This window comes from Synchiropus splendidus, chromosome 6, assembly GCF_027744825.2.
Source record: "Synchiropus splendidus isolate RoL2022-P1 chromosome 6, RoL_Sspl_1.0, whole genome shotgun sequence".
NCBI lineage: Eukaryota > Metazoa > Chordata > Actinopteri > Syngnathiformes > Callionymidae > Synchiropus > Synchiropus splendidus.
This window is the reverse complement of record NC_071339.1, coordinates 19517879-19541234: the sequence shown is the minus strand read 5'-3', so window position 1 is coordinate 19541234 and position 23356 is coordinate 19517879. Positions and strand designations below refer to the sequence as shown.

The window sequence follows — 23356 nt, the reverse complement described above, 5'->3', positions numbered from 1 at the left end:
AATAATTGAGATGCTGAGCGCTCTCCCTTCTTCCCCTCTCTGTGTGCGAGGATGGGAGTGTGTCTCATGTCTACAGCCTGGGAGCGAGACAAAGGAAAAACAGAGTGACTTTTCAGCAGCGGAGATTGGGGCCAACGCTGCTCACTAGAGGCAGGGAGTGCTATTGCATCAGGGGCTGCCGAAAGAAAGACGGAAATATGAATGAAACCTCTCATGTGCTGAATTTATGGGAATTTGGAGGCATTTCTCTGCAGCATTGTTGAGGATCTCTGTCTCAACCTGGTCTTGTCTCCATGCTTTTTAGAAAACAGAATCTTGAAACCAAGGATCCACCCAAAACTCTCTGTAGCATCCAAATCTAAATATCTGAGTGCATTAGTGACTTATTCTTGTTACGAGGTTTAGAGGAGTCTGAATCTCCGTCCTGTCACAAGTATGTCACTTTTCCTGGTATGTGATAATATAATCAGCATTTAGGTGCATTGCTGGCAACTGAGTGATTTGGGAGGCTCCCAAAAGTTGGTGACTCTCTGAGGTCCACTTTGCCAACAAATCATTGGCTCCTTGAGTTGCCATCTCGTAGAATGCATCACCATCACTCGATGACCAACTCAGGCTCATCAAAGTATGCTATTGGACTGTGGGAGGAAACCAGAGTGCCACCTCTCCAACACAGAAGGAGTGAAAATAAAATTGTGGCAGGCATGAGTCATGTTTGGTGAATGAAGTGGCCGTCACTTTGTGTCTGAATGAAGCCCATTCTTCCACATCAGAGCATCGCCACCCGCCTCCGCCTCCCATATCCTCCGGCATTCCACTGTCACTACTGCTGCCGTCCACCCACGTCACCCTCCCGTCTCCTCGGTTTGAGGAAAGCCCCCTCCAGGAAACGGTGCTGCGTGGGTGTTTTCTCCATGCGGGGAAGTAAATCAGCAGCTGCAGGACGTGGTGCGGGTGACGTGGTGGGGTGGTGGGTGCTCGACTTGTGACTCTGTTTGGTCACGATGCTCTGGAGGAGGTTCCATCTTCGAGGGAAACAGTGGAGCAAGGAAACTGGGCTTCTGGTGTCAACCTTTCTCTTTTCCTCATTTCAAACCTCATCCTCCCATCTACTTCTGAGTTGTCCTGGTCAACTAAGCTAAAGCCTTGTCATCTCCTCAGTTTGTGTTTATATAAAAGCTTTTGACTTTAATAGTCTAGTGGAGCCTTTTCTGTCGCTTGTGACTCAGTTGTTAGTATCTCAATCATCTTTGTCTTATTTTCAACAGGTTTGTGTTGCCTGCCTCTTCTTTTTTGCCAGTTGTCCTTTCTTACCTTTAATCTTACCTTTAATGTTTCATCTAATATTCACCTTCTCTTGTTCCTCAGATTCGTGTGTTTTACTTTTTACGTTTGATTTATCTGGTGAATTCAGGTCAAGAAACTTCAGTCAGATTTGTATGGACTCACATATTGCCTCCATTTCCACGTGCCGGGTCTCTTTTTGTGCCGTGTCTCTCGCATCTTTGACCTAATTCCTCGTATGTCCCACACGCTGGCTCTTCTTCGCTCCCTTTGTTCTTGTGACTGGTCTTTTACAGCCGTCATCTGCTATGATGTCAGAGTCCAAAAAAGAAAATGGCAGCAGACTTCACAAGGCTTACTAAATGCTGCAGGAAGTGGGTCAGTTGTTAGTGTGAAAAAGTGGGTCTGGTCTGTTGGTGTGTGTACGTCTGAGCGAGTCATGTTCGGGGGGTTGAGGGGACACACCTCCTCTTGAGATGGTCAGCAGGGATTTAGAAATGACAGAACAATACGACACCCCAGGCGGCGGAGCTCTACACACTCACTGTGTTCACTGATAACATTCATGTGCCACTCACAAACACACAGATATATATACAGGATTCAACTGCATTGTCTGTCTGCTGTGTCAGTCACTCATTCGCTAACACACACGCCTATGTATTTATGTTTTGTGGGGACCCCTTGTTGCCATAACCCTTTCACCAGCCTCTAATGCTAAACATAACCATCCAAAACAAATGAAGTTTTAATCCTCAAATTCTGGTTTAAACCTGTGGGGACCAACAAAAGGTCCCCACAAGGAGGTGTGTTTCCAAAAATGTATAATCTATCTATCTATCTGTCTGTCTGTCTGTCTGTTTGTCTATCTATCTATCTGTCTGTCTATTTGTCAGTCTGTCTGTCTGTCTGTCTGTCTATCTATCTATCTATCTATCTATCTATCTATCTGTCTGTCTGTCTGTCTGTCTGTCTGTCTGTCTGTCTATCTGTCTATCTATCTATCTGTCTGTCTGTCTGTCTGTCAGTCTGTCTGTCTGTCTGTCTATCTATCTGTCAGTCTGTCTGTCTGTCTGTCTATCTATCTATCTATCTGTCAGTCTGTCTGTCTATCTATCTGTCAGTCTGTCTGTCTGTCTGTCTATCTATCTATCTATCTATCTATCTATCTATCTGTCAGTCTGTCTGTCTGTCTGTCTATCTGTCAGTCTGTCTGTCTATCTGTCAGTCTGTCTGTGTGTCTGTCTGTCTATCTATCTATCTATCTAAATTCCATTGTCCACCCCTTGTCTTGCCCTTCCACTTTTCCGAGTTGTTCTGTCTCTTGCTACGAACCTCGAGTCTCAGTCATCCATTAGAGACTTGAAGTTGAGCTTCATATGCCTGTCGTTTCATGAGTCGGGGTTCCTCTGTCAGAGGAGCGGATCCCACATCTCCGATGCAAATGCAAATGCATCGCCTTTTAATCAGCTGCCAAATAAGCCGAGGTGCCTGGCCGGAAACAGCGCCCTCTTCTAAATCATATCTGCACTGATGGGTATTGAAAAGATAAAGCAATCATTTTATCTTTAATTATGCCTTTCAATGGGGCAACTTTTTATATGGAAATGGGAGCATCCCCGAAACATTCTGTTGCTTTGTTCCACAGAGCTGCTCTTTTTCTTATTTGGCACTTTTCCACCTGAAAACAGGGCTGGTTGTTTCGACTATCTTTGATGCTCCTTTCCCGCCTGTGTCTCCCTGACAGGGAGCGGTCTGTCCGCCTGTCTGACGGCAGGAGAGATAGCGCTCTCTTCATTACCCGCTTCATTAATTTAAATGCTAATTGATTCTGCGAGGGCCTTTCAGACGGAGGGCCAGGTCCTGTCGTCCCTCATTGATGTGTGTGTGAGTGTGTGTGTGTGCATGCACCTGCTCTGGATCCTGGAGTGACACATCCTGACAGCCTCTCCTGCCTGTCTCTCTGCCTGGAGTGCCGCACTGATATGCTTCGAGTGCTCGGAACCAGCAGAACCGACAGAAACACGGACTGACACTCGCAAGTTTCCGGGGGAATAAAAGATGTGAATAAGGAAAAAACGCGAGGCGATGTAACAACAGGACGGGCGAGACGTGGGATGCAGCGGCAGTAAAATGCTCCTTGTTGCTAGGAGACACCGGGGCTGGATGCGAGAGATAAACGCTGGGATCCTCCCCCGGTGAGAGCCGAGGGTGGGAGAGATTCGGCGAAAGGAGGGAGGCAGAAAAGGGGGGAGTAGATGGCTGGAGATGAGTTGTTCATATTCATGACGGATCAGTCTTTTATCCTCGGTTGTCTTACACAACTTGGCAAACCTGTTTCAACACTTAACTTCCTGACTTCTTGTGTGTTGTCTGATCGTGTTTTTTTGCTCCCCGCTCTCATCTCTCAAATGTGTTTTCCTCCTTCAAACTCTCTTGACTTGTGTTTCCTTTCTTCTGTTGTCATGGCCCACCTTTGCTTTGGCCCACCCTGGTTTGTCCTGCTTGATGTGCGTTTCATTTTACTTTAGTCCGTCACCCATTTTCTCGCGTATTGCATACTTTGTTTTGTTGTGTACTTTTCTTTTCTGGCAGCTGGTCTTGCCACCTCTGATTGTCTTTATGCGAGTTGGCACGTGCCTCCACTTGTTTTACTGTGGTCTTGTGTCTCCTCTCATCTATGTGCCATCTCGACTCCCTTATCATCTGGCTTGACCTCTTACCATTTCCATGCGACACCTTGTGTTCAGTCTGTCTTGTTTTTTTCTTTCTTCTTCTTTTTGGCCCTTGATTCAAAAACCATCTCTCTCTAGTCATGGTCTTTCTTTTCTTCTTAAATCTTATGACGTCTTCATGCTCCTTTGGACTTTGTTTTTGTGTCCGTCCTGCTTTCCTTTCTTCTCTAAACAAAAGCTATTTCTTTACTGAATATATTTTTTTCTTCAGTCCTTGGCTCCTCTTTGCCTCTCTGGTCCTTCCTTGACTCGTGTTTTCCTCCTCCTTTTTGCCTTGTGTTTTGTCCTTCTTGGGTCATCATCTTGTTTTTCCTTCATCTTCTGGTATCTGGTATCTAATATTGTAAATATTATTTTTCCTCCTGGCCTCCTCCTGACTCCTTGTCTCGTACCATGCACTGGCCAGTTTTGTCTTGTCCTCGGTCGAGTTAGCACTTTTAAAGAAGTTCATTCAAAGTGTTCTTTTGCATGGTTTGTGGAACTCACAGAAAGACGCAGCTTCACCTCCTTCCTCTGTCCACGTCACGCCATCCGCTCCTCGAGTCTCTAGAGCCAATTAGAGTCCGAGTCTGAATGTGAAACCTTCCCCATCATGGCAGCGCTCGGTCAAAGACAAAGAAAAGTGCTTCCTCTCCACTGTGATTAGTCATGAATGGAGCAGCTGAGCCATGATTGGTGGAGAGGGCTGAGGGTCCCGGGGTCTGGCGGCCGCTCGTAGTCGCGGTCGTTGATTGCTATTCATCCTCTGATTATAGTCATTTGGACCGGTGGGAGCCGCGTCTGGCTGAGACGTCAGATTGTGGCATGAAGCTGCCGTCCTTTGAGGCGTTCAGGAACTAGTTTATCGTCGTGAATCGTCAACAAGCTAGGACTAGCTGGGTTTGATGGTTGTCCGGAGGAGTTGGTGTGGAGGAGGGTTGTGAGTTTGACTGCTCTTAGTACGCTTTCACGCGGGTTCTGTCTTTCGGCTCAGAAGTCCGAGATGTGAACACAAGCGGTTGGGTTGCTCAGCGGGTGGTGAGCTTCTCGTCTCAGACGACTCTGCGCTAGATGCTGGAAACTACGTATACAGTGCGACTCCACACAAACCTAATAATGCCAGGCAGTAAAGGGTCTGATCGCTAAAGTGCCTGACAGAAAGAACCTCAGCGGAGACTCACATTTGCGGGTTTGTTTACACAAGACAGCATGAAACACACCGGCCTAAGTCCTGTGAAATAGAAAATAAAAGTCATCAATGACGCCTCCATTGTCTCCCAAATGACGGTGTGGACGCTGGAACCTTGAATAATCAGAGTTGATGAGGCTGTTATTGGCGAGCGGCTTCAGTGGGAGGATTCATCAAGAAGCCGAGCCTCTCCACCCCGACTTAATCGCTCTGTTGATTACAGCCACGGAGAAACCGATACTTCAGCCCAGGTTTTTCCTGTGTGTACGTGTGCGTTTCCTGGGTCAGGCGCACTCATGATGAATGCTGTCGTCTGTTGATAGCATCTACCCGCCGTACTGAGCAAATAAATCAGGCCACGCATTAGATTCACATTTATTGACAAAGGTGGAATTGAAAAGCTTCCTACAGCATCGGAATATTCAACTACAAATGTACATTCTTGAGTCCTCACATTCATGTGTCTGTGTCCATGTGTGTGTTTGTGTCCCCGGGTGTTTGGCCCCTCGCCGCTCGCCCTCTGGGACGCCGCAGCAGAGGTGACCTAGTTCTCCTGACTGTCAGCAGAAGGCAGTTCCATCAGCTCGTCTTTGTGCCGAGCCACTCAACTGTGGCTGGGACTCCGGGACGGGCCGATTGGACTTGTGTAATGAAGCTCATCACACACATGCACGCACACACACACACACGCACGCACTCTCACCATCAGGTCCAGAATTTATAACAGCCATTTATTACCTTTCTCCTTTATCAAAAGAAAAGTGATTTGGGCTGCCATTATGGTCCATTACTGGGAGGAGACGGAGCGCGGGGCGTTGATAGATGGCGCCGCTCGCTGTCATTACTTTGAGCGCGAGACCCACAAAATGGCGGCGCGACACCAACATGGCTGCGAATGCAAAAAAAAAAAAATCCTGCTTGTTTGACGCAACCGAATCAGTAGTTTGATTCCCAACACTACACATCAGAAACACTGTGAATTCTCTTCAGACAAAAATGGAAACACAAACACTGATTCCTCCTAAACACAACACAATAGCTACACAATACTGCTCAAATACAAGTCATATAAATAACAACCAGACAGAAGTCTGGGATGCTGAGTTCAAAATGAAGGCCAGCTTCATTGTGTCCAGGTCCTGAGCCCCAGAGGGGTCAGCGGGGTCGCAGGCAGTTTAGGTTCACAGATGGATCAGGGCAGTGGCACCCCAGAAGGTAATACTTTCAGTTGCAGCCTGCATGCCAGAGGTTAAGTCCAAAAAGAGGAGTTTCTGCTCACAAAGATTGATTTATCGCCCCCTGCTGGTACAATTTACAAAAGAAGAAATCAATTTTCCGCAAGGTTCTGAACCAAATATTCCGCTGATGACTGGATCAAGACATGTAGGGTCTTTCCTGAACAGTTATTATTTTAACTAACAAATATGCTGGTTTACATTTCTAAATCATCTCTGATGACGTTGTTGAAACTGATACACTTTCTTCCATCAGGCACAGAAGGACGCACAGCGCCCGGCTGAATTATGGTGAGGGGCTCAGAAGAAGGGGCGGGGCCTCTCTATGGCCAGAGGTGTCTCTGCACACCCATCTGCTCGCTCTCGGTTAGAGGTGACGGCTCCTGAGAAAAGATGGCCGCCGCTAATGGAGCAAACTCTCCGACGGAAGTAATGAGTCACGCAGCGGCTCTGGCTGCCGGCGCTGCACGACGGAACCACGGGATGATGTTGAAGACAGGAGGAGAAAAGATGGAGGGCATGGTGTGCGTTCATCTGATCAAAGAGAGTTTGGAGACTCTGCTCCTGGCAGATTCCTCGTCTGTTTCGGCTTCCTCCATCTGTCTCCTTCTTCTTGTTGCTCTGAGGATGAGACGGGCAGCGAGGAGAGCGCCGCATGGACTTGATCTTTTTTTCTTTCTTCAGCAGCCTGTTCTCAGATCTGTCCATCTGTCCGTCCTTCCACTCCCTCCGTGTCACATCCCTCTGCCGGCGCTGGGCTTCAGCTTGATGACCCACTCTCCTCCCGAGTTGCTGTTGTACAGATCCAGAAGGTGTGTGTCGGGATCCAGACAGTGTTCCCCTGCAGACACAGGACACACACTGTGACATTCTGCTCTTCGTCTGCAATGAAGACACTGCACTGAATTGACACAGGCGGAGCGCCTTTAACTGTCGACAACCAATGCTGAACAACAACGCATCAATATTTCAGCATGTATTTCAATTACACAGGGACTCTAACTATAAGTAAAAAAAAATCGCATAGAAACTGTTTTACACAGGGATTTTCCAGTGCACCCCACTTCCACGGCACCACATGAGAGAAAGTGACATCATAGCTGAAACATCCATGATGAAGGAGGCTAAACCAAATGGTCCGTATGGACCAAAAAATCAGTTTAAAGATTACAGGATGGAACCAATAAAAATCCCTCATCACTGGAGCACTTGCACCCTGTTGTTGGAGCTCATGTTCACAGAATACCATAGAACCAAACACTAAAATGTAATTAATTGTGATTCATTATTTATAAACCACTAATTTTAGACATTTTCTGAATGAAATCCCACCTAAAATCTAATGTATTTTAAGTAGAATGGGCCCTCTAACTTCAGAATTTTGACAATGTTTCAACATCAAATCAGTTCCAAAGTGAATCATGAAATATGAAGGCTGAATGAGGACAGATGAAACTCTAATATTGCTAAAAACATTGGCGACGCTGGTCCCAATAGGAAGGTGCAAGCACACATAGATCATAGAGGACAAAGCCGAGCCCTGATCCTGCCACAGGCACAGAGCTAGATATAGGTTTGTAAGTCATAATCCAAAGTGGAAGCGACTGAAGCGCAGGTCTGTGTCAACACAGTGTGTCCTCTCTTCCGTGGGAGCATGTGTGTGATAAGCATTTGTCTGCTCCGATAACTGCAGATGCACTTCTCGTGTCGCTCTGAGAGTTCGCACACTTCATTACAAGACCTCGCACGTATCCTGACGGCTCAGTGAGCAGACACACATGCAAATGTCACCGCCGTGGAGGAAAAATCAGAAGGAATCACTTACCGATGTTCCCACCGACTTCGTAGAGGGCGCAGTCCGAGAACGACACAGAGCCGTTCCTGGGGGTGGACAGAGAGGAGGTCAGCAACACAGAGGTACTGTATCTCAGATCTTTTGTCATACGAAAACCCTAACATAAGAGCCTCTCCCTTCGTGTCTAGGAGTGGAGCTCTGTCATCTGCCTGAGACTCTGCTTGGAGCTGTCGACCCCCCCCATACATGGAGGAAGCCGTAGGGAAATCTCTAGGCTTCTTCACAACTTCTCATCATCTTGTGCATCTGCTCAGCAACATCTTCATTCATTCTTGCTCAAGGCCTATCATGTTGCCAGCAGGTGCCGTTCTAGTGTGATATAGACATCCTGGTCAGGTAACAGGACACTAAGCTTGGGACAATTTAGAGTTATCTCTCAGTTTTTGGTCTGTGAGAAGAAACCAGAGTGCTCGCAGAAATCCTATGAAGCTCAGGATGAACAGAAAGATTCCCACCAAACCTAGTGTCAAATTCTAATCCCTAGCTCACATCACTCACATCATTGAGTTTTCCAACAAGGAGGTCATAATGTACCTTCGTATTTTGCCCTTGCCTTTCTCAGGGCTGTGAAGATAGTGGCGGTGGAACTGCGCCAGCAGGTCCGAGGCCCGGGAGTTGATGTTGAGCTGGAACTCCATGGTGCTGGTCACCTGGTCCCCCACCTGGATCTTCACAGTACGACAAAGCTGCAGGACAGATCATGTGTTCTTGATAACCGTCTGCAGCAGAGTAGCGCCAACAAAAAACTGACCTCGGAGGAGTTCTTGTCCGGTTTATCCCGACTGTCGGTGTGGATCTTCCTCAGCAGGTTCTTGATCCGTCGGTCGTAAAACTGATAACGACGGCTGCTGTTCTCATTCAGCCTCCGAACTTGACTCATGACAAAGTTAGGGATCTGAAATGAAAAGGTCCGTTGTCTCATTTTACTGTTTAAAAGGTTTTGTTTCGATGTTTCGAAGACTCACATCCAAGTCAGGATGATAGAGATGCTTTTAACACACACATTATACATCAAACTCCGCATGTAATTCTATGACTTTATGGGGCTCTGGTGGCTCATATAGACAGCCAACCAGTGTATCTTTTGGTCAACTACTGCACAGGACCATGGAGATGATGGACGTAAAAGACTCTGAAGTGCCTTAAACATCTTTGGCATCTATTTTCTTGTATCATGTGAGCGGGTATTTCTAAGGACAATACATCCCTGTTTGCCATCTCCAAACCCAAAGGGACATGTCAGCTTTGTTATAACTAATTATCCTGCAAATGTATCAGGACAATCTTACTTTAACAATCCAACAACCCAAGAAACTAGAGAACAGAAGTACAAAATTACAATCACACTGTTACTTTGAAAAACAAAAACGTATTTAAATCATAGGATTATTTTTTCTTCTCCTGGGCGTGAAATTCCAATAGATACACAGAGCCATTCTTTCCAAACTGAGTCATATTTCTATTCACGTTCATGTAGTAACTTCTCCTTATTATTTGAACTAGTAATGTCTCCTCCAAAGTGTTTCTGCAAAGCAGTCATCCTCAAAGTCACAAAAAATAATGACAATTATGGTGAAAAACATTTCCGACCACTGTAGCTCTGAAAATCACTTGTTCAAGTGTTGTTTTTGTTAATCACTGGGTCAGAAGTGAGTTTATAGTAGACTACAGACAGATTTAAAGCATGTAATGCAACCGGGAGAAGCATAAATAAATCAGCAAATAAGAATGGTTTCATTTAGCTCCTGGAGGAATTGAAAACATTATGAACTTACAACATTATGAAGTTAATATCTAAGTTTGTTTGGTAAAACTGATACATATTCAATACATATATAAAAATGTCATTGACAATATTATGTTCAAAAGCAAGTATGTATTCTATAAAGGTCGCTACATGAACACACGCTCTACTGCATTATGCAACGAGCTGCTCAGTTTGGATGAATGACCAAGAGTGTGTTGTGATTAACTGGTCTTTCTTATCAGCGGTGCTAACAGAGTGACAGCCGAGGGGTGGGTCATACCGTCCACAGCAGGTCTTGGTAGCGAATGAGGAGCCTCATGACGTCGGCGGCCTTCTCTGCCTGACCTTTCTCGGCCCCTTCTGTCAGTTTGCTGGGAACAGCTTTATGGAGGAAGAGATTCGGCGCCATGATGGTGGCCACCGCCCACAGGTTCATCCTGTTCCTCTTCTCCCGGGAAACAACCTTGCTGAGGAACTCGAGGAGAGCCTGGAGGACATGCAGAGAATCAACATCAGGCGTCTAACACACGTATTCAGATGTCTCCACTGGAGCTCAGATCGTGTGATCAGGTGGGTTTCATGCTGAACTAGTGTCTGTGGGAGTGAGTGGCATTATATAACCAGCAGGAATTAAGAACAGCGGTATGCAGCGCCACACTGGCTGCCAGGCCTTGTGAAAAGTTTCAGTGGTTCACGCCAACAACCTTGAGCTGCCAACCTGATAACAGATTTGCAACTTGTGTAAGAGCAACAGTTATGCAACAGATTCAACAAATATGTCGCTCTGTTAATCTGTTGAAATGTTTAGCTTCAGTTGTTGCTTATTAGGGTACACTGCATCACAATTGGGGTGCCACGGTGAATTTCCATCTCCAATTTCTAGAAATGCGGCCGATAAACATCACACTATCATTTTACCTTCAGCGTGTTTCTGTTGGGCTCCGGCAGCAGCAAGATGAGCAGGTTCAGCATGTGGAGCTTCTGCTTCAGATCTGTGATGTCTGGAGAGGAAGGGAGCCAAGTCAGGTCAAACAGGCACAAACACAAAGTTCATTTCCTCTCTGTATGACAATGAATGATGGGATGTGTGAAGATTAATGACGCTGTGACAGGTGGCCATTAGCTTTGTTAGCTTATGTCTGTGGTCACGGCCATCATTCATTACACTGTCGGTATTCTCGAGGCGACCATGCATGGCTCATCATTTATCAGACTCTCTCAATATCAGTCCTTTTTCATAATAAATGGGAGAAAACATCTGATCTGTTACTGCCCCTCCGGAGAGGAGCTGCGTGGTAACGCCTTCTAAGAAGTCAGGTCCATCTTCCTGCTGATTTATCTGTGTCAGTGCAACATGAAATAAAGACGGCTGAAGATGAATAGATGATCGCAGAGGAGAGAATGGGCAATTAGAGGATAGGGTCGAAAGCTAGGAGACATGAAGGAGAATGTTCAAGATGCAGATGCCTCTTAAAGTCAGCCACAACACAATCTCGACTCACCTCTCACGGCGCTGAAAGTGTTAAGGTACTCGGCGGTGAGTAAAGGAGCGGGGAGCTCGCGGATGAACTTCTTGAGAAGAGCCGCAGCATCGTTCGGACTCACTTCCTCCCAGCTCACCTGACCTGAGTAAAAGTTGGTCTCCAGGTTCTGCTGCAGCAGCTGAGGACCAAGGACAATGATACATCAACCTCAACACACTAGCGCACCCACATGAACCCACTCCACCGTGAACACTCGCAAGTGACAGATGCAGGTAAACAGTCACCTCAGATATTGGCCTTATTAATGTCAGTGCCCTCCACAAAGGAAGGACAGCGCATTTCAAAACCTTGACTCAGATCACCTCTACAGGAAGGTCACTAGTCACATAGTTTCAGATCAGCAGCACCCTCTGCTGGTGACTCCAATAACGGGTTTCATGTGAAAATAAAATAGCCTTTTCCTGTAGTTACACATGTGCTGCATATTTCAGTGCCGTTACTCCATTTTAATTGTGATAAATAATGGTTTGTCCTTAAGTCTGTGTTTCACAGAAAACACTGATGAGACGTTTCACCTTGATTCTGGACTGAGAGCCTGGAACCCGCAGGATCCCCTCCGAATCGATTCCTTTCTTCTCCAAAAATGCCAGCAGCTGCAGAGAGGGGAGGGAGGAAGATGTATTAGGAAGGCGAGGACATCACAAGATAAGAATCTTGGTCACCTCTGCTGGTTGTTCTGAGTAACTGCGGCTACAGCAGGGTGTGGTCAAAGAATCACACAGCGCTTTATAATGTTTATGAACTGCCTAACATGCTGCCAATGCACATTTGAAGATATAAGATATATGAAGATATATATATATATCAGTGCCGACCCTTGTTCCTTTTCCCTCTGGCAGGAGGTTGCGGTCCATCCAGACCAGAACCTCCCATCACAGGAATAGCTTCATCCCTTCGGCTGTCAGACTGTTCAATTCGTGAACAGCCTTTGTTGTTTGTGGGTTATTTTATTTTATTTTATCGACAGCACCTTATTCTGAAGCACTTTCCTAGTTGGTGGGATCCCCACTGATCATGGCAATAAATTTGATTCTGATTCTGATTCTGAAGTAGTTTATGAATATGCTTAATCTAAAGTGTAACTATTAGAATCATGAGGACATTTTCAACACATTTCAACATGCATTTAAAACAGACCACAAGCTAATGAAAGGTAACTTCATACATAAGCATGCCATGCGATGCACACGGATGATGAAAGGTCTCCACAACATTGTAGGAATGCTGTGTACAAGGGTTATCAAACAAGGTCTTACCGCCTGCAGAAAAAGTGGAGTTGATGTGTTCGGCTTCACTTTCTGGTCGCTCTCCATCAGTGTCGCCAGCGGCACTCCGAACAATGAGCTCTCTGTCAGTAAAGATGCATATCGTTTTACTGTCGTAACATACTGAGGGAATGTCAGCTAATTTTTAAAAAAGAATGGAAGACAGGGAGGGTCAAAACTGAAAATGTATTTGGGTCAAATCAAGTTGGGTTTAATCAGAAAAGTATATTAAGGCTTTTGACTGCTGCAGTGCAATATGGGATTGAGTTCCACTGGTGGGCAAGTCATCACCAAATCAAGTCAAACCTTGTGGCCGTGGGCTTTGAAGTTGTCAGGTAAGGACGAGAGGTCTATGGAATGAGGGACGTGACTTTGGACGTCTCTTGCTTAACTTGCCATTGAGCAAGTCATGCAGGTGACTAATCATGTCTCCATTTGCTTATAGTCATCGAGAAAGTATGTGACAGTCGTGAAGTGGTTACACTGTTGAACAGGAATTAACTGCATAGCCCAAATCTTTGTTGTTTGCGTACCTGTCACTCAACCTGCATAGGCGTTGTCATACCTGGAATTTTTCTCTTGCCAGTCTTATGCCTTTTGACTTCCAGTTCCAGCAGGTCACACAGCGCCGTCAGGTCGATCAGAGCCAGCTGACGCACCTTCTTCAGGTCAGGGTGGGACAGGTCTTGAATTCGGGTCACGCCTAACCGGCATTTGGGGCAGATCACCCTCTATTGGAAATGAAGGGAAATGAAGCTACTATCAAAGACGTAATGGAAACAAACCCACTCATTACTTCTCATTGCCTGCATGCATTAATTTAGCCAGAAGTAGTGTATTAAATCGGCTTTTTCGTGATACCGCAACAAGACCTCTTTGTTCCAAGGTAATGCCTCCATTCATACAGCGTCTAATCAGCAGGGATGCTGAGGAATAGAGGCCGGTTAAGACTGATAATTGAGGGCGAAGGGACCAAATACCAGCAAAAATGCACTGGACGCAAGAAGCTTAATTGCAAGTTCAGATAAACTAGTTACATCATTACAGTTCTTTTTTGAGATTTAAAATATATTACGTAATGCTGAACTGTAAAGACACTTCACTTCGTTGTCAAAAATACATCATTAGTCATTTTGGCTTATTAACAAATGCAAATTTCAAAAAACATTTTGTGACTAGATTGACATGAAAGACAATAGCGATAAGTTTTACTACAAATTCTTCTTCTTTCTCTTTCAGCTTCTCCCTTCAGGGGTGGCCACAGCGGCTCATCCTTCTCCTTCTCACACTGTCACACTTCCTCTTCTCTCAAACCTACAAACCTCATGTCCTCCTTCACCACCTCCATCAATCTCCTCTTTGGCCTTCCTCTCCACCTTCTGCCTGGCAGTTCCAACCTCAACATCTTCCTACCAATGTACTGGCTCTCTCTCCTCTGTACACGTCCAAACCATCTCCATCTAGCCTCTCTGACTTTGTCTCCTAAACACCTGACCACATGTGCTGTCCCTCTGATCTACTGCTTCCTGATCCTATCCATCCTGCTCACTCCCAGAGAGAACCTCAGCATCTTCATCTCTGCTACCTCCAGCTCTGCCTCCTGTCTTTTCCACAGTACCACTGTTTCCAAACCATATTAAACATTGCTGGCCGGATCACCCTTTTGTACACTTTTTTACTACAAATTCATTATGTATGTATTAATTGAGTTGCTTAACTAGTAACTCTAAACTCTAAAACTTTTTTATTGGTTTTATTGGTTTATAAAAATCTATATATTCACAAGTGACAATTAGAATGATCTTAGGTCACTGTTACTTCATAAGCTTTGCTACCTGTATACCCCCCCCCCCACCAAAAATCAATTTTCCGAGTATTATTACTTTATTAGTTTTTCATTTTCTGCATTTCATATTTTCTCATAAAATATTATTATTTGTCTGATCAATATTTATATATTATACACATATTATACAATGTTAATATTCACTACAGACTTCTAAATACTACTGAATAAATGATTATTTTGACTCTTTTCTTCATGTGTGTCTGAAGATTCTCTTCGAATGTTGCCATTCTCACCGGCAGTGTCCCGTCTTCTTTCCGGCGCTGGCTGTTGTTCTGAGGCAGCTTGGCCTGTTTGAGCAGAATGACGGCCTGTTCGCAATAAGCCACATCAGTGATAAAGAACTCTTCTTTCGGAGCGCCTCGCTGGTGTTCAGGGGTCAAAACTGCAGGAGGAGAGGAGTCAGGTTGCTGATACACGCTAAGATGTGCAGCAAGAAATTTTTGGCGAATTTACAGTCAAAAACAACTGAAAGACTGTTGAACTCTTCTTCAAAGCAGCGCTCTTTGGTGAACAGTCCTCTGGCAGAGTTAGCATCCACAAGATGTGGAGGATTTTCTCAATAACAAGATCACAAGGACACGGCTGCTCTAATCTGCAGCTCACCTGAATGACTTAAGAGCATCTTTGCCAACGCATCTTAGAAAGCTAACTGGTGGCTGAATCATCCCATAGATGCGTGAGGCACAGCAGGCCAACGACCTGACGTGACTTCCTCTAGACACAGAGGCTGAGGTAGAAGACAGAAGATGGATGGGTCTCTCATTCCTTTTGAAAACTAATCGACCCTTTCTAAGAAACGGTGTGTGAAGATGACATCCAGCACCGCAGCCTTGGGACTTAATAACTATAGCTGTCAACGTGTGCATCTGAAGATGTTAGAAGGTGACGAATCCTATTCAGACACGTGGTCAATTTGTAACATTTTTTAAAAAATTATTAATTATATATTTCCATAATTTTTGGGCTGTTCCTGTTAGTAAACAACAAATGTGAATAGAAGTTAAAGACGAAAGACACACGCACACACACAGCCTCCCACCTGACAACGGTGCCTTTGGAACCGACGCCATGCTGTTCTGTGCGAGGTCGTCACTATGATGAGGCTCAGACAGGAGGGTCTAGAGAGGAAAATATACAAAAGTCGTTACCCACAGCATCACACACCAAAGGGTCAAAGAGCACATTCAAACACTTTCAACTGGACAACAAGAAAATCTACGCTCTCATCTGCAGCCGTGGGATTTCTAATGTGTTTGGCTCCTCAGCAAAACAAATGTGTGAGCTGATAGTCACTGACAAGGATCACAGGAGGAGTCCCTGAGGTGCTGTGACAGAACAGCACGACAAAAGATGACCTTTATGTGTCTGCTACTTTAGAATATGGCAAGAGAGGTCCCTCGGACCATCACTGGGGATTTAGAAACCCCAGAGCTGCATGTAAACAAAATAACCTTGGATAATAGTAGGTCAAGAACAAAGTCACCCTTCTCACCTGGCTGATGGGAGTGTGAAAGATGTCGCGGACGTCCCTCGGCGCTGGTTTGTTCCTCTTGCGGAGTGACAGTGTGTAGGAATCCAGTCGGCGTTGGACAGCTTCAGCCTGAGCTCGTGTTAGAGTAGACAGCAGCACCGCGTTTTCTACATCCTCACTGTCGTCGCTGATGAGGGTGGACAAGCCTGCGTCCGCCAACCACTGCTCTTCCTGTTCTCCTTCTGGTGGACACACATCATGACTCTAGCAGCGTCGACTACCACATATACTAGAAACAAATATACATCACACAAACTGATTCAATTGTGTATACATATATATATATATATATATATATATATATATATATATATATATATATATATATGTATATCACCATCATGAGGAGAATCAATCATTACCAGCTTGCGCTATGCAAGTCACCCTTAAGTGTTGATGGTGTTGTCATGGTGATCAGTGCTACTTTGCAGCGTGAGAAACCTGATATGGTGCCACATTGGTCATGGCTAGCAGGAAGTCCCCACATTACAGACTAAAGCAGTGTAACAGCAGGATAGTGTGTGTTGTTTTGGTCATTTCAGTTATCATCTCTACCTTCAGACTGTCTGGAATCCCTCCTGCTGCAGTCCAGGTCCTCGCCACTCCCTTGCCTTATGGTTTCTACCTCGCTCCAGAAGGAATCCAAGCAGATTTTGTCCAGATGCTGCTCCTGATCCAGGGGCGAAAGTGTACTTTGTGGGTGTTCAGCTGCAGCCTGATCCAGCGGGTTCACCCAGGGCTCCACGCTCATCTCGGTGGGGCTGGGATCTCTGGTACAGACATACACACACGTAAAGAAATCGCACGCATGCATGCAAACCGGCGAGTGGCACCACAAAGAAGCATAGAAATGGAAAGACAGATGAGGGAGGAGTGGACCGGGGAGGATGGAGAGACAAAAGGAAGAGGATGGAGGGAGAAGAGGAGACGCCGGAGCGGACACAAAGGAGGGGAGTCTATTGTTCTTGCAAAACGCTGCCTGCAGGCATAGTACCTCACCAATCCACTAGATGTCAGCAGAGTAGGATGAAACCAACGAATGGGCGTCAGCCAACGATGTGGATCATTTTGAATGCATTCCATCCAATGGGTTATAATTGAATCGGGTGGCAGTATTAGTTTCAAATATTTTTTGTGCTTCTTTACAGTGCATTGTAGTGAACCAAGTGTATTATTACTGTATTTGTATTCCCAATCTTCAGCTATAGAGCTCACAACACGCAAAAGGGAAAATCAGTTGTTTAGTAAAATAACAAAAATGAAAAAAAATAATCAAAATATCATTCACCACCAGCTGTTGTTAACCAGATAAATTTAGCGCAACAAAGCATCCACGAATCAGAGCAAAGGCAAAAAACAGGAAGCTCTGCTACAGAAGAATTAGTCACACACTACATATATACACACGGGATGCATGACAGGAAAAAGAAACTCAAAGCATCGCCATGACGACAATAATAAGTGGACGATAAGTTGATCAGCATTCCAAGGACTGCGTGTTTGATTCTCGGAGTCTGAGTCATTAGGGCATTATTGGCATCTGAAATTGTACCATTAAAACTTGCTCAAGAACAAATGTTTCAATGTTTCCTTCACTCTACATGCTTCAGAACTCCACTTTTGGGAGTAAAAGCTCAAGTCACCCCCAAAAGTATTGGGTGGGCACTTCGAACTGCCTCATGACTTTGCCATAAGTAAGAACTACACTGGAGGAGGAGGGAGTAAATGGAGAAAAAAAGACTCGATCAAGAGGTTGAACTTTTCATTCTTGTAAGAGGCTGTTAAAACAAAAGAACTCTCAGTTGGAAGACTCATTCACACCCTGGAGCAGTATAATGTGACCTGATAAGACACAGGAAATGGTCTGCTGACTCACGCCATCAATGTGTGGTTCAGGCACATTCTAATGGTCAGAAATGTTGCGCTGACATTCCTAACTGAAGAAGTACATCAGTCTGGAATGCAGAGAGGTTGCCAGATCATGAGAATCTAATTTAGGATCGACAGTTACAAGTTGTACTTTCATCTGTGGTGCAATGACACCCATGGAAGATTTGATCTACATGTTGGCATCAGAGGCAAGGAACAAAAGACTTTTGTTGAAGTCTGTTGTGTTATGAATCTTCTGGTCATCATGAGGACATAGAATAGCACAAACAAAACATTCATTGTTCATTGTAACTGTGCTACAGCTTTGCAAAATGAGAATCTTTGTTAAAGTCATGTCAAGTTCTTAACATGCAGCTAAAATACATGCCTTGACATCACTGGGACTGCTTAACCCCCCGTTTTCCTACCAACAGTCAGTCACAAAAATTCACTAAGAAGGACGGAAGAAAATCTCTTTTTCTTTACTAATCTAGTAATAGTTTAATAGTATTTTTCTGACTCTCATGAAAAGGTAGCATAGTTTGCTAAACATGCATTTATAAAGAACCACGTTTTAAAATTCAATTTGGCAAAATTAGAAACAGAGGTTGCATTTTAGATTTGGGAACATTTATGACCCTAAATAACCTACTTACTTGAGTGTATTTGCAGCACATTGTCAAAAAATAATCTTTATAAAGAATTGATTCGTGCCACAGACTAGATGTTGATGAAATAATCTACGTTGTTAGACTAATCAATCAACAATCACAGAAATTTCACTCAAAACATCCTCCAACTTTTAAGGATTAACCGTTAATAAACATGTCATTAGTTTACTAATAGTTAATATGTGTTTCCCAATCAAAGGTGTTACTGATGCAGTTATTATATTGTTACAGCCAATGTGACTACCAACACATGACAACAAAACAGAATGTGTTGAAAGTGTAAAAATGCAAGTGTATGACTACGTCAGTAAAAGCACAGCTCCAGCTGAACTTTTGCACAGCTACACTGCAAACACAAAGGGGGCTATTGTTGGTGTTCAAAATGTCACAGATGAACCACAATCCCATTCTTTATGAGCCTTATTTTTAGTACAGATTTTCGTGAAACACAAAATTACTGCAACAAACCACTGTATGTACCGCATAGTGGTGACATCACGTCTCCTAAATAAGAGCAGTGATTTGACACATTTACATACTGGAGCATCTTTCAAGCTCACCTGACTTTTTTCTTGAGAGATGAGGGCTTCAAGCGCCTACTCCACGTTGGGTCCTTTTTTGGGCGAAACCTGAATCGGTTCAACCTTGTGTGTGGAAACTGGACGGCCTGCTCCATCCTGCTCACCATGACCTCCTCTCTGTCTCTCATATCCTCAAAGGCTCAAAGAGAAGTACGGTCTAACTCAATCCTGCACGGGCGGTTGCTCAGAGTTCTCTGCAAATCTTCAGTCGCTCCAGTTCCACTGTGAAGTGGCGGCAAAGAAGAACTGTACTGGATGGAGGCCGGTTTGAAAGCTGACTGCACAGAGGAGGGAGGGGCGACTATCAGCGCAGGCTCACCTGGCCCCTCCCACAGCACCTTGAATGGAGACACACCCTGTCGTAAAGCAGATGATGGCTCTAGCCTGATTATAATAATGATCACGACACTTCAAGAGCAAGCTGAAACCAACGGTTAAATGTATAAATACTCTCACAGAGAACAGAGAGCCCACTGTCATTAATGAGCAACCTCAGTGAAACGTTCAGTTCCGTTTCCGAACTTCCCAGTTCGGGTTGACCTAATTAATCAACAGCCTTTGATAAAAACACACGGCACATTGTTGCTTCTTAGCTTCACCTGCATGTCTCTGGAATGAACTTAATCTGAAACAGCGAAGAACATACCTATCTACATGACGCACTATTGAGCTCATGCTTGTAATGGTGACGTGGAAGGGTAGTCATATACTCGGGATTGTGCTCGTACTTCCGCAAGCCGAGTTTAACCTCATACCTGGGCACCAGTGATAAATCACCATCAGTGCAAGCACAGGAAGACAAAGTGCAGACACACATGGCAAGAGAAAGTGACTGAGGTTGTTTTTCAGGTGCAGCAGGTCTTTCAAACTCATGTGTTGGCAGGGTTTGGGGGGGGGTGGGAGGTTGCTGATCACGAGTCTCTAACATTCTTTTTGTCATGCTGGTTGTGAGCCTAGTATTGGCGCAGGACCTACAGGATTGGACACCTAAATGGCACTTTATTAACGTTGAACATTTTTGACTGGCCACAATAGAGGAATGTATCTTATAGCGTCGATGAACACTAAAAATGACTTAAAACTTTTCCCATTCACCATGGGCAATCATGAGCTTGTTTCCCACACAGAACTGCTCTACACAGAATCTCTCACAGCTAATCGGTCATAGATGTAAACAGCCATCATAAATCCATCATAATCCTGTAAACCTGCTTATGTATTCATGAAAACTGGAGCATTGAGAAAGTTTAAGGACAAAGATTTACATCCCTCAAACAAGACAAGAGAAAACCCCCAACAGCATGGAGGTTTGCGATGTTCAACAATCAGATGAAGCTAAAAATATTAGCATTTACACTTAAAAGACATCTAAAGAAAGTAATGCGCACCAGCTTGTCCCCCATTACTACTTAAACACAAACATGCCCTGTGTACCCTTGTGTAGTAAAATCAAACAATAACCACAAACCATTTCACCAAGTTTCCAAGTATTTCAAGAAATGTGAGGGAATGTGGAACTCACTGTCAGAAGAAATGGAAGAACCAGGGATTTCAAGTAAATGTATCTGACTTTCTCTTGAGAAGAGACTTCAAAGATGAGAGCTTGCCGACTGACAGTTAGACGCAATATCAAGGACCTCACACATATTGAAGTCATGTTATCATAGTCCAGGCTTCATCAAAGATACAACTATAATGACAGACCGCTGCAAAGCAGCTCACTTACACCCATGTTGTGTCTCCTTAACATTATTGTCCTACATGTACTTTTGTCTTAATTAGCTTAACTGTGTTAGCACTTGAAATATCATTTACCTCATTAACAGCCAAATTCATATGAGCCCAATGAGACAGCAGCATTCCAGAACATGCTTGCGCAACCCAATAAGAGACTGAGCAAAAACGTTGGATGAGCTTGCGCAACAATGCAACAACTGAATCTTCTGTTCCTGAACACTTATAGGAAATTGCAATCCATTCATAATTTGAATTTTGCATATAGACGACAAAGACAACCTTGTATAAAAAAAACCCAAAATGGTGACATTTACCACGTACCATCCAGTGTTTGGAACCACTATTGAAAATATCGAACTGCTACCTCACATTACATCACTGCTTTTGTCCAGAGCTACTTGGACGTTCAAACCAAGAGAAACAGAAATCGAAGCAAATTACCAACCTAAAGTAAAACAGCAATAGAGAAACGATGTGATGAAAGATGTGCCAGATGTGTCTTCCACACCTAACACCTCGCACCAGAAGTAAACCAGCAAACAGACTGCATCCTTTACTCCATAGTTAATATCAAAATAATTATAAAATAACTGTTGTATTCATTAACCGCTTCATATTGCAAGCTCAGGCTTCAGACAGCCATAAATAATACATGCGCGCTGAGCAACAATAGCAAACAGGGAGCAGTGAAAATGTCAAGTTGCTGAGGTTGTTTTTGGCTGAATAGCCTTCACGTTAAACAACAGGAAGCCAGTGGCTGGAGACAGAATGGACAAAATGTCAAGCACTTGTTCACGGTCATATCCAGGAGAAATGACCGAAAGTCACTCTGATACAGAGGTATTTTTTTGACAGCAGATTAGGAGTCTCGTGTTGAAAACAACAGTTTTAAATGCTCTAGGAATTATGCAAAAAGCTTCTCAGTATTCAGAGAATGTAAAAGCCGCCAGTCACAAGTCTTAGTTTGATGACACATACAACACTCCACGCATGCTTTACTCAATTCATCCGCTTAAAAACCTGGACAAGCTCCACTCCTCACTTGCGGCAAATTTAAGTCCTAAAACTGATACATTAAGCCTCCAGTAGCGACCCCAGCGGCCTTCTCTTACCTGGCCTTGGCTCGACCAATGACTTTGCCCGTTAGAAGCAGCATGGCCAAAGTGCCGCTTCTCCCCCACGGCATCCTGCCGATGTCCCCCAAACCACAGCAGGAGGAAACAGCAGCTGCCTGCCCTCGGCAAGCTGCTTCCTTGTAATCTCTTCAGAGCACAAACACATCACTAGAACAAGGACTGTGTCGCTGCGTCGACAGCCGCGTCACAACCACGCATCCTGAGGCAGGAAAGGAAGTCTGCATGGACTGAGCGGTGATGTGGTGCCTGAAGGGACAGTGTTGTTGCATCTATATCACTTAAAGAAGATTTTCATCAAGTAAAGAGCTTTTTTGTTTCACCGGTCCACACTAATTAGGTCAAAACAGTCTTACAATGTACTGCTTTCATTCCAAACTATAAAGGAATCTGATCATCAACAGCAAAAATGGGTTTCATTAGGAAGGATTCTTGAGTCTCCAATGGATGAGGGTTCTTTTCTATCCATCATACTCAAAATATAGCAACTGCTTAACCATTTCAACATAAAAGTTTTAGAATGGTTTGGGTTTTCTTTTTTTTAATTATATCACTGGATGTACATCAAATATGAATGTATTTCTAAAATCCATCCCATTAAAATATTTGCTGCAAAAGAGAATAACAACAACAGAATAAAATAATAATAATTTCAATACATTTAAATAAAATATATTTCTATAACAATGTGCATGTAAGATAATTAACAGAGTTGGTGGTTGAATTACTATTGGTGTAATCTCCAATTGTACTGCTGAACTCTGACTCTGACTGTCTCTCCCAGACTCTGGCAGTCTCTGACTAGATTAACACAGATTAAAGCGACTTTGAGGATCTACTTTCCTAACTTGCTTGGCAAGAAAACTGATATGAGAGTTGTTCGTTTTTTTTCCACGTTTGAGCTTATTATCTGACATAAAGGCGTCATTATCTGGCTTAAATTCCTCCATTTGAGTTAGCGGATAACACCTTTTTTTTTAATCCATGAGACTGTCCATTTCTTCCATTACGTTTCTGACAGGTGATAACCTTTCTTCGTATTGCTGACATTTTCACTTGGCTCATGGATATGCCTCAAGGCAAAAAGGTCTGGACGACAGGTTTGGGTTTGACCCCCACAGATGGCATGTGACAGCCGGCTCAGCCTCACAC

General features: G+C 44.2%; 1 protein-coding gene across 2 annotated transcripts; it reads right to left on the bottom strand.

The window, feature by feature from the left end:
• Positions 1-5565: 5565 nt before the first annotated feature.
• Positions 5566-22448, bottom strand: LOC128760975 (rho GTPase-activating protein 40). Of its 2 annotated transcripts, none has more exons than XM_053868781.1 (15): positions 22184-22448; positions 16769-16983; positions 16175-16395; positions 15722-15800; positions 14916-15064; positions 13399-13564; positions 12825-12916; positions 12084-12161; positions 11527-11686; positions 10943-11025; positions 10305-10511; positions 9029-9172; positions 8812-8963; positions 8248-8303; positions 5566-7263 (listed from the first exon to the last, which is right to left on the bottom strand). In XM_053868781.1, the coding sequence occupies exons 1-15, from the start codon at positions 22255-22257 to the stop codon at positions 7157-7159; spliced, it is 1983 nt and encodes a 660-aa protein (XP_053724756.1). In that variant the 5' UTR covers positions 22258-22448; the 3' UTR covers positions 5566-7156. The 2 variants fall into 2 exon arrangements, with proteins under 2 accessions (XP_053724756.1, XP_053724755.1); XM_053868780.1 differs by lacking the exon at positions 22184-22448 and adding an exon at positions 19314-22165.
• Between the last annotated feature and the right edge of the window lie 908 nt (positions 22449-23356).